The sequence below is a fragment of the Diplotaxodon limnothrissa genome, linkage group LG18 (assembly GCF_057381915.1).
Source record: "Diplotaxodon limnothrissa isolate DT_005_m linkage group LG18, D_limnothrissa_male_GT1.1, whole genome shotgun sequence".
Classification (NCBI taxonomy): domain Eukaryota; kingdom Metazoa; phylum Chordata; class Actinopteri; order Cichliformes; family Cichlidae; genus Diplotaxodon; species Diplotaxodon limnothrissa.
Window position 1 is genome coordinate 6,635,145 of NC_140613.1, and position 17,616 is coordinate 6,652,760.

A 17,616-nucleotide genomic window follows, 5' to 3' on the forward strand; every position below is an offset into this window, starting at 1 on the left:
TTTAAATGGCTAAATGACCTCCTCAACATGTCTTGAAGTTCTCCAGAGGCCTGGTAATGAACTAATCATTTCATTCAGGTGTGTTGACCCACGGTGATATCTAAAACCTGCAGGACACCGGCCCTCGAGGCCCAGAGTTCGGCACCCCTGAGCTACAGTGTGTACAATATTGCATATATTACAGCTCTGTGTTGGCTCCTAATTTCTGAAGTAGTCATAAACAACCATAAGATTTCTACTTCGGCTAATACTATGGCTTTAGTCTAATTACTATTTGAGGTTTTAGCTATGCAACTATTGGAGATCAGTATATACAAATATTCTCTGTTGTTGGCTGCAATAAGTCACATTTGGTGCTTTTAGGTCTTGCTCTTCAGTCTGATGAACTGAAGACCAGCTTTTTTTAAAACCCATCAGATTGCTTGAAAATGTCCTAATACAGAAAACACTGGTGTTATTGTCTCTGACATTTTTTGGAAATAGGAAGAATCCCTATTGGTTAAAATTACCCAACAATTCTTAAAATGATTCAAGCTACCACCCATTTTCTCCTCTCCTAAGCTAGTAAAGTAATATGCTGCTTATATATGATTATACAATTAATAATCATGCAATAATATAATATAGTTCCCTTATTTAATTTAATTTATATAGTTAAGCCCATATGTTGTTGTGCAAAGACACAGTTTTGTAGCTTCACCTCTAAACACCATAATCAATCATTTTAAAATATTAGGACTGTTTTGCAGCATTTGGCTGCATCTACGTGGAGAGTGTAACCCAGTATACTTCATAATTCATCTTTTTACTTCTATAAGCAGTCACCTCATCAATAAACACCATCAATAAAGTATGGTGGTCCATTTCCACTGGCAGCCATACATGTTCGTGCCACAGTAGTGGCTCCATCACGTCTGAGAGACGATGTGATTCGGTTCTTAATATGAGCTGTTTCTCTCCTTCTCCATACTTTTCTCTATCTTTATGCTACAAGTTCATCTTAGTTTCTTCTGAGCATAACCAAAGGTTTGCACCTTGTGTTTCCATTTAAGAAGGCGCCTCTTGATAGTACACACTGACAATAATACGCCTACCTCCTCGAGAAAGTTCTTCACTTGGTTAATGTTGTGATGTTGTTTTTCTTAATCGTGGAAATGATTCTGTCATCGTGCACCTTATTTGACTTCAGGCGTTTTGGCTACTCCTAAAGTTCCTGCTTTCTCTCAGATGTTTATTTATTCGTTTTTACTCTATTTTCCAGCTTAATGACGGCCTCCCTCACTTGCATTAACATCTCTGTGGCCCTTATATTTAAAGTTACAGTGACCAGCTATAAGTTACAAATTCAACAGTGTGAATAAACTTCAGATTGTCTGCTTCACTTGTCATAAAACATGAGGGAACAGGCTTCACCTGGTCATGAAGCCATGTGTCAGTCAACTGTCCAATGAATTTTGAGCCTCTGATTGTCTGCACTTCAATTACATTTAAGTTGTTTTGGTGTACAGTGGCAAAACCACAAAAATTGTGGCTTTGTCCAACAATTTATGGACCTGTAAAGTGCAGATTTATCTTGCACAGCTTTAACTGCACTAACATAAGATGGCTTCAGTGTTGAGGGAGTTTCATCAGCAGTATGTGAGCTAAACATTATCACACAATCCATGTCACATTTGTATATTTTATTAGATAAACAAAAATATTTTTTTTACAATTCAAATGAGGAAGTACATCAACAACAGAACACCTGGTAGAAGACTGAGCCATTTAAAACAGCAAAAACGAAGTGCAGAAAATATTCAGCTCATCTGATATTAAAGAAATAGAGATATAGAAGGCCTGGATGTTTTCCTTTCATAGAAATTAAAAGAATGGGCGCACGTCTGAGATCACAAACAGTAGCAGACTGTTTGGGTGGCAACTATCAAGACTGATACTGTTATGACTGAGTTAGTCAGTGGGTAGATCCCTTACTGTTACTTAAAGAGCTTTGGCAGCCGCATTGTAACAGATGTCAGGGTCTGCTACTCAGAGGAATGCTCTTTTGTGCATTTGTCTACATTCTTCATAGAAAATCAAATATTTTAATGAAGTATAATCAGAGAAACAATGCGAGCTACAACAGAAACAGAGAAAGCTTTTACATATATTACCAGAAACATGAACACAAAATGATACATTATTTGAGAAAGAATATTTTTACAAAAAAAAGACAAAAGAATTGGCATTACCCTTTAAACAGAGCATTTTAATATTACAATAAGCCATAAATACAGTTTTATTCCAAAATGGATATTCATCATTTCAAAAAGTTATTTAACAGCAGACCAAAACAGTTATTCTTGGGGCCATATTCAATGTAAAATGATTGTTTACAAATTTGATATTTCAATTTTTAAAACATACAACAACTATCTTTGTAGAATATATACGTTTTTATGTGAAATCAGAATCAGAAGACTTTATTTATCCCTAAGGGGGATAAATTCAGGTAACTGCAATAGAATATAAACTCTAATATCTACACGTGTCCTTGGTTACTTTCTGTGCTTTCTCCAAAGTCCAACTGTGCTCTTTCGTTTCACTTCAAGTACTGTAACGTCACTTCAGTAATGCAAAAATAAAGATTCTTTTGAACATTATTTGATTCTTTGAAACTATACTGTGATTCAGATAATGCCTCTCTCTATATTGGTATGAAATAGATTTCAACGCAAATGGATTTTTATGTTGATTTCATTGACTTTACCAGTGTTTTCTTTAAAAAAAAAATCTTTTGTAACAAACTAACAATGACAAAAATCCACTTTACAGACAAAATGCTTGATAAATCTTCTTTCTTTTTTTTTTAACCGCATGAAGGAATGCAATGACCAAAAACAGAAGCATAAATAACATATAATCAGGTAAACACACTTTGAGTTGCCTTGTCGCAGTGCTGATGGATCTGCGTAGCAGCTCGTCTGACCTCAGAGAAACATGCTGGTTGCGGGACCTGGCTGACCCCTCGAAGGATTTTTCGTAATTGCCATAAATGAGCGGAACATTTTCAGGAAACACCTGTATTTCCTCTTCCTGTTCCTCTTCATCAGCTGGCTCTCAGTGGTTAGCCTCGCTCGTGCGCAACAGCAACAGCAAACACAATGTGTACGACACTTGAGTCTTCACATGCAAAGAGCACAAGATAAGAACAAGAGCGAAACTGGCAAGCTCAAGCTATTTGACTTCCCTACGACACTTCTGAAATTTGGCGTAAATCAGGCCTGAGTGAGCAGAGAATAAAAGACGATGAAAGTAGTTTTTGTTCCAGAGTCTTTTCTTCTTTCTTTTTTTTTTCTTTTTTGGTTTTTTGTTTTGTTTTGTCTTATTTTGCTGTAGAAGTTTGTAAACTGTCTTCAGCCCATGACCACAAACAGCCACTGCTACTCAGCTTTGTGGCAGTAAATGTCCTTTAGTGCTTTTAGCTCTTCAATCAAGGTCTTGTTTTGGTTTTCCAACACAGCCACACGGTTTTCCAGACATTTGACATACTCTTTCTTTTTCCTGCGGCACTCACGAGCTGCTTCCCTGAGGAGGAAATGGAGGAAAAATTTGGATGAGTCTCCAGATGAAAATATAATATAAGAGTCAAGACAAGTCTGCACAATCCATAAACAAAACAATGTCTGAGGCTTTTGAGTTTGAGTTTCGTGAGTTCGCGAATCTGTTTACGTAGAGATTCGCTGCAGTGTTTCGTTTTCAAATTTTTAAAAAAATCTGCCGATCACCTACAAAAGCAGAAATCTTTAGCTTTGACCTTTTGTGAATAGTCGCTTTGACACAAAGTGTGAACAGCAACCTCCAGACATGCACAATAACACTTCAGTCAAAGTTTCCAATATGCATGAATTAGGGGGTCCCCAACATTTATTCCCTTGCTTGCTTGCAATCATATTTCCATTACTGACATGGAATGATCTTACACCTCAAATACAATCTCTTACTTCTACTTCAGCTCCTACCTGTTTTTCATCAGCCGGACCTCCCTCTTGCGGGTGATCTCCTCGGCGTGCTGTGATGAGGGGTTCTGCATGCTGCCTGGAGACGCAGCCATTACAATGCTCTGAGCCAGGCCCGAGTTTGGTGAACGAAGCTGGTAGGCGGGGATGTCTCCAGTAGCGGCTGTAGATGAATACAGACAAAAGAATAGGAGATCAAGATTCTGCAACCTTTTACTTTTTGTAGATCTTTGTTGTCTTTATATTTTCCTCATAAAAACTCTAAATCTGTACAAGAATCTTTACCTGCTTCATTTATCCTTATACCATCAGACTAACACAGAATACAAAATGTTGCATTTTTTTTAAGAAAAATTCTTGAGGTGTGTCCTAACATTATGCTGTACTTATTATTTTATTACATTAAAAGCAGGAATTAGGAGCTCTAATAAAAAGATGTTGGCTCAAACAAACAAACTTCAAAACTTTGCTGCTGAAATACAAAGTCAAGCAGTTCCCACTTCTGAGGGATACTAAGCAACACAGCAAGTACCATAAAGTCTATTTCTGTTCTTTTTATGCAGACATTAGTAAGATCTGCTTTTGTTTTTACTTAATTTGCCCTCATAAATTGTGAATTTATGCTCTAGGACCAGAGTTAAGTGCTTTTAACCATAGGAACTAAAGGTCAGAGGCCTGCTGTGTCCAAATACTCTAAAACACCTTCAGTCCTGCTATTGCTAATGTAATGCAATGTAACTTTATAGCCTGAAGCGGTGCAGAATAAAAAACTTGTTATCAGACTGTCCAATCTAAATAAGCTGCTCACCGTTTGATTTTTGAATAGAGAGTCATTATTGCCTTTATATTATACTAACATTTACTGAAACATATGATAAACTGCAAACAATATGACTGCGTTTATTCTCAGTAGAATAAACCCATAAGTTTCGTTTGTTTCCTCACAAGATCTGGTATCGCTCTAACGAGATAACAGCACTTGCATTTGGGAGGTGACGTTTTTGTAAACCACTGTATGCTACTGATAACTGGTAGCCTCTCGAATTCTTAAAAGAAAGTGATGCTAATTCTGGAGAAGGCTGAAAAAAACAAAGCGATTCTGTGGATGTGGTTTATGAGCTGCTTGATTTGAGTCATCACTTTCATGACTCAACTGTGTGCTGCTCTGCCTGCTGCCTCGTAACATTTCACCCTCTCGTTTTCACTTTGTTCCTGAGAAGTTTCATTGCTCTGCCCTGACCTGCTGTTCACACACACACACACACACACACACACACACACACACACACACACACACACACACACACACACACTCAGAAAGAGACACAGCAGGTGCAAACACACATACACGCACAGACACACAGAGCGTCTGTCTCTTTTTCTCTCATTGTGATAACAGAGTGACTCGGGCTGTGCTGACGTCAGTGCGTGCGTCTCACTTGCCCGTTTGCATTCTCTCTTCCCTGCCTGGCTTCTGTTCCAGGAAACTGGAGTGACGTCAAACCCCCAACTATCTTACCACCCCCTCCCCACCTCTCCCTTACTTATTACCCCCTCCCTGCCTGTCTGCCCAACAACCACTGTAGCGATTAAAAGACTGTGTGTGTGTGTGTGTGTGTGTGTGTGTGTGTGTGTGTGTGTGTGTGAACATACTCGCAACAGCGAGAAAGAGTCTGAATGGAGCAACGCTGAGCATACTAACTAAATGCTTGTTTACTTGCTAGTTCTGAATTCAACCCTGAACTGTCATGAGTGTTTTTCCTGTTTTGCAACTGCAAGGACACCAGTATGATCTGTGTAAAGACTCATCTTTACTTTCACAAGGCATGAAATTGAAAGTCGAGTAAAAGTAATTTCAATTTCATAAATATGCCCCTGAATGCAAAAGCTTCTGCTCTCACAGTTTACTAAATAAAAGAGATCCTCTTGCAATTAGAAGCTCCAAATACCAAAAGCATATTTTTAAGAGGACTTACATTCAGGTATAATTAGAGCTATACATCAAATCAAAACATGCACAAATATCTCTCGAAAAAGCACAGAGAAAAGAGTCAGAGTGTTGCAGAGAACACATTATTAAACATGTGAAGAAGCTCTACCTGACTCAGTCTCATCCCCAGTTACAGCCATCTCTGGTTTCCAATAATCCAGCACCACGGCAGAGAGACACCTCACTACAAAAACTCTCCTCTACCACTATCCTTTTCTGCTTTACTTGTATCTCCTTTGCTCCCGCTTCTCCTTTCCTCTCAGCTCTCTGTATCAGAGTGCTCACTTGCCAACTTTACAGCCTGATTACAATTACAGGCATTGACATCACAATGACATCACTACTGCCCGCTAAAGTCAGTAAAACACCCTGGATTAGAGTTCCTCCCACCCTCCCCTCCTGCAGATGAGTAACTGAAGTACAGAAACACAATGTGAGCCAGGCAGGAACGGAGGGAGGGAGGCAGGGAAGGCGGGGGAGCTAATGGGGGGAGGGCGGTAGCTGAGGGGGTGTATTTTTAGCTCCAGTGACGCAACTAGAGCGACGTTCAACAAACAAGAGGATATTGTGTCCCAAGCGGCTGCCATGCAAACTGTTGAGCTCCCTGATTCAAGTTATGTGTGTGTGTGTGTGTGTGTGTGTGTGTGTGTGTGTGTGTGTGTGTGTGTGTGTGTGTGTGTGTGTGTGTGTGTGTGTGTGTGTGTTTTGGAAAGTGTTAAGGAAGTAAGAAAATAGTAAACATGGATAATGAAGGTTTTACATTTTTTTCAAGTTTAAGCAAACGTCCATTACTTATCCTGCTGAATTCTACAAAACAGTTATTTAACCAAACCTGTCAAAACAATATTAACCACTTAGTTGCCTGACGGGTCTTTGGTGGGAAAATCAGCAGCCAGGATGGAAAGGACGTGAGTGAAATTTATGGTGTTACTAATTAGGAGGATCATGCATTATTTTTATTTTACTTTTTTTATTTGACAATTCTTGGCACTGTCACAGGTTTAAATTTATCACAGCTCAGCCTAACATTTGCAGGGCTTTCACTTTAGACAAAAACCTGCACTCTAACTCCTGGTAATATCGAGAAAAGAATACCAGAGGAACGAAAATAAAGACAGCAAGCAACATTGATTATTGTTGGTTAACCATTGATTCTGAAATCAATTCAAAAAGGGAAACTCTGAACCTCTTAGTAATAGCAACATGCGTAAAAAATGTTTCTATGACTTTTCACCATGGTTAAAACAATCCTGATTAACTATTAGTACATCCACAGCCCTGCTGCTGAGCAGCTCTATTAGCTTTGTTGTTAATACAGAGCTCTTCAGCTGGAAGGAACGAATTAGCCCAAGCACATAGGTGGTTCTGTTTGTGCCAGCTGGATATGGACTTATGGACTGATAAGGTAAATAACACAGTGTCAGGCAGAGTTACTGAGTTACTGAAAAGGCACCTACATGAACTGAAACCTGACCACTAATATGAGACATTCATCAGCTATTACACTGCAAAACTATCGGTTATGATCATAGGGTATGAAACACGATGTCAGTGCATGTGACTCTGTGAAAGTATACAACGAACAGTCCCTGAAAAGCAGAGTATGAAGTAACGAATTACAAATACTGTTTCAGGTATCTGTACTTTAATTGTAGTTTTTTTCCCGACAACTTTTTACTTTTACTCTTTCTACTTCTTACATTTTCAAAACCGGCTCATTACTCTTGCTTTAATGCATCAGAGGGGAGTTACTATTTCACGTCACTCCAGGCCTTCAAACATCAAACCCATTTGAACCTGCAATTTGAACTGCAAATTTAAAGCTTACATGTAAGTCCTCATGCTTTTACATCAGATAAAGGTTGGTCACATGTAACATTATATGAGGTAGAACTATCTGTGTTATTTAAAGGTTGCATGGAAATATGTTATTGCGGGATAAACAGTTTAAACCCCACATCTACTGTTCTTCTGTTTAGAGTCAAAGTCACCCTCTACAGTGCAGGCAACAGAAAGCAGAGGCATTTTCTTTTATTTCCTTAATTTTTTCTGCTCACTTTCTGCTAATCTGATTCAAGATAAGAATATTTATAAGAATGAAATTTTAGACTAAAATAAACCACTAATATTATTTTCTTATTACATCAATATGGCAAGTTTCAGTTAGCTTTGCATAAAAGTAGCTGGTAGAAATGTCCTTTAAAGAGATACTTTTTACTTTCTTACTTTGAGTCAATTTCAGAGCCTGTACCTTTTCACTTTTACTTGAGTAAACAAGTGGAATCACTACTTCATCTTTTACTGGAGTATTTTTTAACAATAGTATCTGCACTTCTACTTAAGTACAGACTTTCTGTACTTTTGGAACCTCTGCTGATAAGTCAAGCGCATGGGCGAGTGCTACTTTGATCTTATCATTGACTGTAAATCAAACTAGAACTTCACCTTCTAATTAACATGTTTCGGATGTTCTGAATGCAATTATTTTCTTAAAGCATCAGTTCTCAAACCACAGATTTACTATTATGAACAAGTCAATGAGAGTAAATGAATGGGTTAGTTCGCCTTTTGTGTGTTCATCTTAATATCAGCAAAAAATGATCAGATATTGAAAACTTCCCTCGTCCTAACTAGCTTAAAATGAAAAGTCAGCAGTTTTATCCAGTTAACTTCAGGTTAACAAGCGTTGAGCACAACCAGCTCCTTCACAGAAAACAACTTAATTCTGTTCTTTTTCCTATTCATTACTTTGATCTTCAGGTTAAAGGGTTTAGTTTGCATGGTGTTGAGGCTGAAGTGCAACATCAGAAAGACCGTTGTAGCTGAATTTCAAAAAGGACATGAAAGAAAGACAGAATTTTTTTTTAAACCCAATGAAAACAGGAGCCCACTCAAGGTGGTTCAGGGTATTTACTGATGATTACAGAAGTAGCAGGGGGGGATTCTTCAGTATGCAGAGCTATACTCTCTTCTTAGATTCACTCAAACACTGCAAAACGGATTAGCCAGCACTTCGTGGTGCAAAAGGATACTAATCCAAACCATACTGCAAGACCAACCCAAGAGTTTATCAATCAAAGAAATGGGACATTGTTCAATGGACGAGTCAGTCACCTGATCTCAACCCAACAGAGCATCCTGTTCAGTTAAATACAAAACTCAATGCAGAAAGATCCACAAACAAGCAGAAACTCAAGGGAAGAAAATCATCACCTGTAATGTCCATAGTTTTAGACTTCAGGCAGTCATTAACCCTTTGTCCAAAAAACCAAAACTGACCTATTCGTGTCCTTTAACAGGTACCAGAGGCTCCAAGTTCTGCCAGATGACAGCGATAAGCTCTTTGCTGAGCTATGTGTTACTTTCGATATGAAGCAAGAGATTAGACCTGACAACACAACATGGTCAACAGCAGCTGGACAGAGAGATATCTTAACTAAAGAAGAAAGAGAGTGGCTTGGAGTAGAGCAGATGAGTAAGCCTTCACCACATCTTGATGAATTCAAGCACTTACTCAGAACAAATAATCATCTTTTTGGTGCTTTGAAGATGGAACTGCAGCTGTGTTCAAAGTAAGAAATGAACTTGAGGCAATTTTTTACAAACTTGCTTAAGAAATCACTGAAAGTAAAAGATGAATATATTGCACAATGAATCCAAGTGGTGTGGACACATTTGTGGAACGTAATGGAAATCCTAATGAAACTTTAATATTGCAGAGTTATGAATCTCAAATGTTTTTTGAGATACAATTTACTGTCTGTAGGACGAATTACTGTCACAAAGGGTCTTGCATGTTTTCACTGAGAAACATCCCATAATTTATTGAGTCCTTAATCCCACGATGTCAGATGGGGATTACCATATTATTATTTTTTTACACAGATTTTGATCTCTGCTATCATTTATGGCTTATATCTGTGGAGAAAATAAATAAATAAAAATCTGAGGTGCCGTTAGAAAAAGCCAAAACATTCAATATTTACACCCCAACATGTATGCTGCTGTTTCGTAAAGGATGTTTCTGATATAAATTCAAAGTTGCACCCTACCTTGGATGAGTACCTGTCCTCCCTGGATAAAGAGCTGCTGTGGAGAATCTCCAGGCTGAGCTGCACACTGTAAGACAGTGGCTCCAGGCTGTGGGGTGGGACTACTTGTTACTGGCAGGTTCTGGACCCCCTGTAGACCTGGAACCCCAGGGCTGGACAACTGGATGGCTCTCCCTTGGGTGATTGCAACTGTGTAGGGGATTTCATGAAGTTAGAATGAAGAAATAGTAACATCTAATGCTTGAAATTTGATTTTCTGTGCTCCAATAGCTCACAGAGCTTTATGGTCCTAACAGGAGCCATAAAGCTCTATATGTCACGATCCTGGGTCTTATGACCCAGTGTTTTGAGTTTTAGTTCATTTTGATGTTTTAGTTTATGTAAGCCCTTCAGGTTCCTAAGTTCATTTGTTATCATGCTTAAGTGTTTCTAGTTCTTATTATTTCCCCCTCGTGTTTCCAACTATGGTAAATCTCCCCTGCTTTTCATGTGTTTCATGTCTGTGTCTTACATTGTGAAGTTTGGGTTGTCATGTCTACGTCTCATTATGTTTCCTGTTTTATTGTGAAGAGGTCTGGTGTTTCTGTGTTCATCGTGTTCAGTTTTACTCTTCCCCTGTGGCGTTATGTTCATGTTGATCTACTGTGCCTTTCTGTTCCATGTTTCAGATCCCTATGTTCTGTCTCCCCCAGTCTGTTAAGTCCACATGTCTTGAGTTCCGTCAGTGTGTTTCCTGTTTTACTTTCACAGTCTGTTCTATGTTAATGTTTCTAGTTTTGCTTCCCTTGCCTCGTCCTGCTTAATTACTCTCAGCTGTGCTCTCCTCCTGTGGCTCATTCCCCCTCGTTATCCCTCAGTGTATTTAAGCCCCATGTTTCTCTTTGTCAATGTTGCGTCCTCCATCATAGCTGTGTGATTTTTTTTCCCTGTGGCTCCTTGTGCTTTAGTTTTTCCCAGTTTAGTTTATTTTGTATTGTTTTTCGTGTCCCACTCCACGCCAGCAATAAAGCTGTGTTTTTTGAGTTTACCTTTTGACTCTGTGAGTTTGCGTTTGGGTCCTACTCTTGCCTGCACACAGCCGTACTGTGACACTATAAGCTATTGGAGAACATTTTCTCTAAACGACTTAGATAATTATTAAGTTAACCCACTGTGAACACTTAAAGCTTCCAAATGTGTGCACGGGAAGGAAAGGAATACCTTTGCCTTTCATTCCTCTTCAAGCAATGAAATATTTCCTGTAATTGCATGTACCCAATGAACTGATTATATGCAACAATCTTGAGCCACTCTCACTTCTTTATATTTTCTGGGAAACATTTAAAACATGAATGGGAATTTGGTACACAAGGCAAAAACAGAGTTTTTACAAATTTAACAAATTTGAAAATCAATATTTGGTATGACCGCCTTTGTTCTTCAGCACAGCCTGAACTCTGTTAGGCAAGCTTTCTTTTAATTTCTTTTAACAGACTTCATGAAGCGTTCCCCATAGCTCATAGGTCAGTGTTAATTGGATTCATGAAGAAAGAAAGAAACAGAAATGGTCAGGAACAAGAACTGGATCGAAAAGAAGTGAAAAAGCTGCCAATATCTAAAGAAAATGCCTGGACAACTATTACTCAAGACCACTTTAAAAATTACAGGCTCCTTGGAAGCACGGTATAAATAGTGAAGTGTGGCTAAAACTCTTTTGCACAGTTCTGTAAATGTATGTTCCAGAGCAGAAAATGCTGAAGATGACTCTCTAGTGAGTGGACCATTCTCGTGTGTACTGACTGTATTGTCCGGAGCTGGTCTGGTAGATGGAGGTTGGCACTGTGGGGGAGTTGGAAACTGGCACTTCATCCTCCATCTTTTCCTCTTCAATTTTAGGAACTGCCAGTGAGTTGGAGGAAAGCTCATTCAAAATTTTCCTGCCAAACAAAATAAAGTATTTTCATAAAGACCTTTTAACACTAGCAGACTTTTTATGACATATATCACAATTTATCTTACTCTTCATATCCTCTCACCAATATGAAGGACGCCTGGAGAGAAGCTCCCGCCTTTTCTGTGTGTCTGTTACTGACTCGTCATCCTCCAGTTCTGCTACAGTAGCAATCTGAGTAAAAAGCAGGCAGTAATTAATAGTGATGAGTAATCCACATTGTTTTCTTTTTTAAATTATTTTGGCAACAATCATTTGTGCTAAATGTTGTCACTGAGTGGGTGTATCTTTCCACACACTGTCTTTTGTAGAACACTGGGAGGTGTTTGTGAGAGACAAAGATGACGTCAAAGAAGGAATTTGAGCTGCATTTTTTCAAGCCCTACTCTTTTCAACGCATTGCATGTCACAAGAGACAATAACTGTAGTGCGCAAAAGTCTTGCCACTCTTGATTTCTTTATAGTTTTCCAGGGAAAATTATGTATTGAAGTGTGCAAATATATATGGAAATACAGTATAAAAGGCAAAAACTGCGTTTTTACATTTCTAACAAGCTTAAACTCTTAGCGAAAGCTTTTTTGTAACTTTTTTTAAGTCTCCAGGCTTCTTAAAGGACATTCAAAGCTCTTTTTTTTAGGTATTTGTTGCCTTTTGTTCTGTTCTTGGTCATGATGATCCAACACCACCTCTGTAATATTGAGGTCTTAGCTCTGGGGAGGCTAATCCATGACTGATATTGATTCATTGTGTCTTTTTCCATCCAGCTATGTTTTACTCCATTGGCAGTGTATAGAGAGGTACTAGTCTGCATTCTTAATTCCAACAATTTTCACAAGATCCCCAACACCACTGACTGACATGGAGTCCTAACCCATGACACACACTCACTGTTGCCCCTCTCTCTTGACCTCCTCCGCACATATTGATTATGATTTTAACCAAAAATGTCAAATTTGGATTCATCACTCTGTAAGACTCACCATGTTGATTTTCAACCAAGCTCCTGTGCAATCTTGCATAACTGAGCTATTTCTTTCTACTTCCCTTCCTTAAGATTGGCCCAATTCTTCCACTGAGACATTTCTGATGAGGCTTAAACTGACAGTAGATGGGTCAACTGGAAGGCCTGATGCATTGAGTATTTACAGAATTTTTTCCCTATTTCCTAAGGACATGAATAGATTTTTTAGGCCTGCCACTTCTTTTTTTGTCCTCCATCTGTCCACACAATCCCAAGATATGCCAACTTTGTGGCTGATATCAAGGACTCAACTCTTTAGGAATCACCTTGGTGAGATATATATCTCGATGTCCATCAAACTCTTGTTGTTGACATTTTTCACAGATTCAACTAAAGAAATTGGAATAAAATGATGTGCCTTTGCAGTAGGTTGTTTGCAACAAAGTGCCTGAAGATATGATTTACATTGGTTCACTGCTAAGTTGTCTGTAATGTGTTGACACAGCACTGCTTTATCCCTTGAGATGGGTGCCTGTTTTATGTTCGAGTGATTCATAGATCAGTGTTAAGCAAAAACAAATTAAAAAAAATCATAAATCCTGAAATTGGTCAGGTACAAGGTTTGAACTATGAATGAGTGAAAAGCAGTCAAAGTCCAAATGAAAAAACTTTCAGAAACACTGGAGAACTGTGGTTCAAGCCACTTTCAAATTACAAGAAAGTCTGGCTTTTTAGAAACAACATATAAAGGGTCAAGACATTTGCACAGCACTGTATATTCTGCACAATTATTTGCAAAAAAAAAGTTACCACCTTTCTCCCCTCAAGCATTTGTTTGTTTTCCCAACTGAAACATACTGTGGGAATAATAACAAAGTCAACCTGGTAATGTGTCATAAGCCAAAGGGCTTTTATGACTCACGCTGCTGTGTAATGAATGTACATTAGGATAATATCTGTACCAGACAAAGGTGCCGGGTTAAACAGAGGTGTGTCCATTAATTTGTAATAGAGTGGAGGCTGGAACTAAGCTTGTTAGCTTTATGCTCTGGAAGCAAATTTAAAGCAAGAAATAACTGTGCTGTGCTGTTACGCACACAGTGTTAGTGCTGACTTTAAACAGGATGTTTTGCATCCTCCAGATGTTTAATGGCACTCAATCAGAGTCTTACGTTAAGACTTACTGATGCAGGATTTATTTAAATAACAGTTATTACTGGAAACGTACAGCTAATACCAGCAGTCAATCGGCAACAAGTCAAACTTGCTACTGATAGTTTCACAGATAAGAAGTACAGAGTAGTTTGAAACCAGTCAACAAAACCACGTTGTGGTGTAGATCTATGACAGCTGACTGTGCATTTCAAAGATATAATCTATTTTCATGCTAATTTCCTTGAAAAAATACTTTCCATGAGACGACAAAGTAACCTCTGCTTTGCAAACAAAGCTGCACAGTAGAGAAAAGTCTGCTTCTCCATTTTAACCACTGTTTCCTTTCTCAGGCCTCTAGACACTGGTCCTCAATACAATAATATTAATAACTTCTTGCCAGCATTTTCACATGACAGATCACTGTTATCTGATGCATCTGCAGCTCTACAGCAGTCATCTAAACGAGACACAACATCTCCTGAGAGTGAAGGTTAGACTGATGAGCTTAAACCTCAGTTCCTGCCGCTCGCTTGAATCCTATTAACAGATGCACTACATTAAACCATAAGCCCTGCAGTGTGCCTTGTACACAGCAGTTACAAGTTCATTGACCAAGATATTGATCTCGATCTAAATTAGTGTACAGAGCAGAGTGAGGACAGTATTTACTGCTTTTCTAGGTGTTATTGTCAGGCTTTGTGGCTTAAATGTTCATCTTACTAGAGCATTTGCATCAGGAGTGCTTTGACAGAGATACTCATCTTGAAACATGTTCAAATGACTCGAGGTGTTACTGGAGGCTCGACTTGACTTAAGATTTGTCGGGACTTGTTTTCAGTGACTTGAGGCATAATCTGGACTTATCCTAATGGACTTGAAACTTGCTCTGAAACGTCTGACCTGATCATATCTTGAATTATGTAAGACCTGAGACCCACCCTGAGAGACTGGCAACTTGGCTAAGAGTTGACTTCAGTCTCCTGATTGACTTGGGTTCTGACTCTGGCATGACCCATAGGAGCCTCTAACTACTTTGCTTACTGCATACAGATGTTTCATTAGTCTCCAGTTAAAATTTGGAACTGAAATTAAATTTTGCGTGTATTGACAAAGCTATTCTCTGATGTGAAACACTGAGTCATCCATTAACAGAGTTCAAATGAGTTCTGAGGCAAGCATGGGCCCTCACCTGGACAGTCTGAACTTGTGGTGATTGTATAACAGAGGCCTGCGGGGCCTGGATGACCCCCTGGATTTGAACTGTCTGACCAGGCAGCTGAACAACAGTCACACCGGAAGACTCTTCTGCTAGTGACGCCTGCAGGCACACATGAAATGATGAATGTTTGCCTGCAACAGTTAGACTTGAGTGTCTGAACACCTCTTGTCTCTGAACACATCTTAAAGTTTGTTTGTTCTCTTCCGGTTAAAACCACCAAACACTTCCTAACCGCGCATGTGTGCACCTGAGCAGCAGCTGCAGGAGAAGGGCTGGTTTCACTCTGGTTTTCCTCTCCATCTGTCAATGAGTCATTTAAACTTCTGTCCAGCTGAGACGATACGGAGCTATCCATAGTCGCTCACCTAGACAGACAGATGGACAGGCAAATTAATAATGATACAACTGAAGCAGACAAAGGCAATCCTAATGTTTTCTTCTCTAACATCATTACACAGGTAAAAGACAAATAAATGTGTTTTTGCAGTCCAATTTCCCCCTCAGTATTCATTAAACATTGGCTACAGATAGACATTTAACCTTGGAATATCGGCAAGAATTGTCTTGTGCTTACAAGACCTGTGTTATATTTTTATATTGTGTTATAAGTGTTCTATCTGCACTTAATTACTTTGTTCAGTACGATTCCGTTCAAGCTTAACTGACACGCAAAAAATATCCAGACAGCCGGGTGCATAGAGGCAGAAATAACAACATTAACTGCACTGTAATGAAGTGCAGAATAATGAGATGGTGAACTGAATGCTCCTCAATCAGTGAGTCTGAAATACAATTTGAGAAGACAGAGCCAACAGAAATAAATGAAGTGAAAACACTCCAAATTATTTGTCCGAAGATCTGTGCTGAGAGTAAGTGTTTTTCAGCTTGTAACAAATTTGCATTATATAACTAGCAAGCTCATTTAGTGTGGCAGCCACCAGGTGAAGCTGGCTGACTGAATTTAGGCTTTTTTTTCACAATTTGGACGACAGACTGTTACAAACTCGAGTACAATTTTGTTAGAGGGCAACAATGACAATGAAAGGCTGTAAAGATTTGTGTCCAACTGGGTTTTAGAAAATTAAAAGAGGTTTGCTTCAAATTAGAGGCTGGCTGCAGTGTCAAAACTAAACAAATGGAGGGATTCTAATTCTATTTTTACAGGGTCTCTGCAACAAAAATTGGACTGATGTAAACAGCCAGCATCATAACTGGAAAGCATTAATATTTACATATACACATCAAGGACCCTCATGATGAGCCACAGAGCCCTGCCTTTTAGACTAGCCTCAAACTGTTTATTCTCTTCTACTGATGGCAAACTCTGAAGTTTCTTACTAGTGAAAATCTGAAACATTTCAATAAAATTTAATTAGCAATCCACAGCCGTTTGCCCTAGAAATGTCCTGAACCCGTTTTAATATATTTCGAGATGTGTGAATTTTTCTTAAAGCAGCACCCATATTTGTTAACAAGACAGCCACTTTTTAACGTTTCAAGTAAAACAAATTACACGCAGTTACAACAGAGCTTTGTCGGTTGAACTAAGAAAAAATAGGGGACAAAATGGACTTCCGTTTTAAGGGCAGACCTTACGGGGTGAAAATTTGACAAATGTTGGACTTTTATTTTGAGCAACATATTTTAATACAATTTTAAAATAAATTGTGTTACACATGACGAATTTGGAATAAAAAAAAACAAAGTCTTCACATTGGATATTTTAGAATATTTTACGTAGTTGGGCTTAGGATTTTTATTTTGAAGAGGTCGCGTCCACTCCACTTCCGACATCTATTCCGCCTGACTTGACTTAGCTCAGTAAACTTCAGAGAGGAACTGCTGACAGTTGAGAACATTTTGTTTAACTCCATGATGGTCGGCAATTTATCAGCTGTGGTTACAAAATTAGGCTTTAATGGAGCGTTTCGCACCGAAGATGTATTTGCACATTTTCCTTCGACTCTGCCCGACTGGCGCTGACCAAAAATGTGACAGCTTTGCAGCGACTTACCGAAGTTTTACGTAGCCTGAGTCGTCACTAATGACAGTATGGGTGAACGGCCCGTGCCTTCGCTCACGTAGTTTCCACGTCAGCGCTGATGATGCTGTGCCGAAAATGTCGACAGGCGAGTCAGTTTAACGCCGAAGAGTGTCGAGGTGGAGCGAGAGCATTCACTCCTTCCTGCTTCCTTGTTTACACTCGGCGGGCGAAAAAAACGAGCCGTGGCTAAATTCTTGCTTTAAGTCAACAGAATGCAGGAATTTCACGGGAAGACGCCACACATAAGATCTTAGAATCTGGAAATT

General features: G+C 38.9%; 1 protein-coding gene across 3 annotated transcripts; it reads right to left on the reverse strand.

The window, feature by feature from the left end:
• Positions 1–1,674: 1,674 nt before the first annotated feature.
• On the reverse strand, positions 1,675–17,404 carry crema (cAMP responsive element modulator a). 3 transcript variants are annotated; one of them, XM_085377591.1, is made up of 8 exons: positions 17,321–17,404; positions 15,554–15,671; positions 15,277–15,405; positions 12,056–12,144; positions 11,820–11,956; positions 10,041–10,229; positions 4,002–4,161; positions 1,675–3,567 (listed from the first exon to the last, which is right to left on the reverse strand). In XM_085377591.1, exons 2-8 carry the CDS (start codon positions 15,659–15,661, stop codon positions 3,423–3,425), a joined length of 957 nt encoding a protein of 318 aa, XP_085233717.1. In that variant the 5' UTR covers positions 15,662–15,671; positions 17,321–17,404; the 3' UTR covers positions 1,675–3,422. The 3 variants fall into 3 exon arrangements, with proteins under 3 accessions (XP_085233717.1, XP_085233719.1, XP_085233720.1); XM_085377593.1 differs by lacking the exon at positions 15,277–15,405; XM_085377594.1 differs by lacking the exons at positions 10,041–10,229; positions 11,820–11,956; positions 12,056–12,144; ... (1 more) ...; positions 15,554–15,671; positions 17,321–17,404 and adding an exon at positions 6,098–6,392.
• Positions 17,405–17,616: the final 212 nt, after the last annotated feature.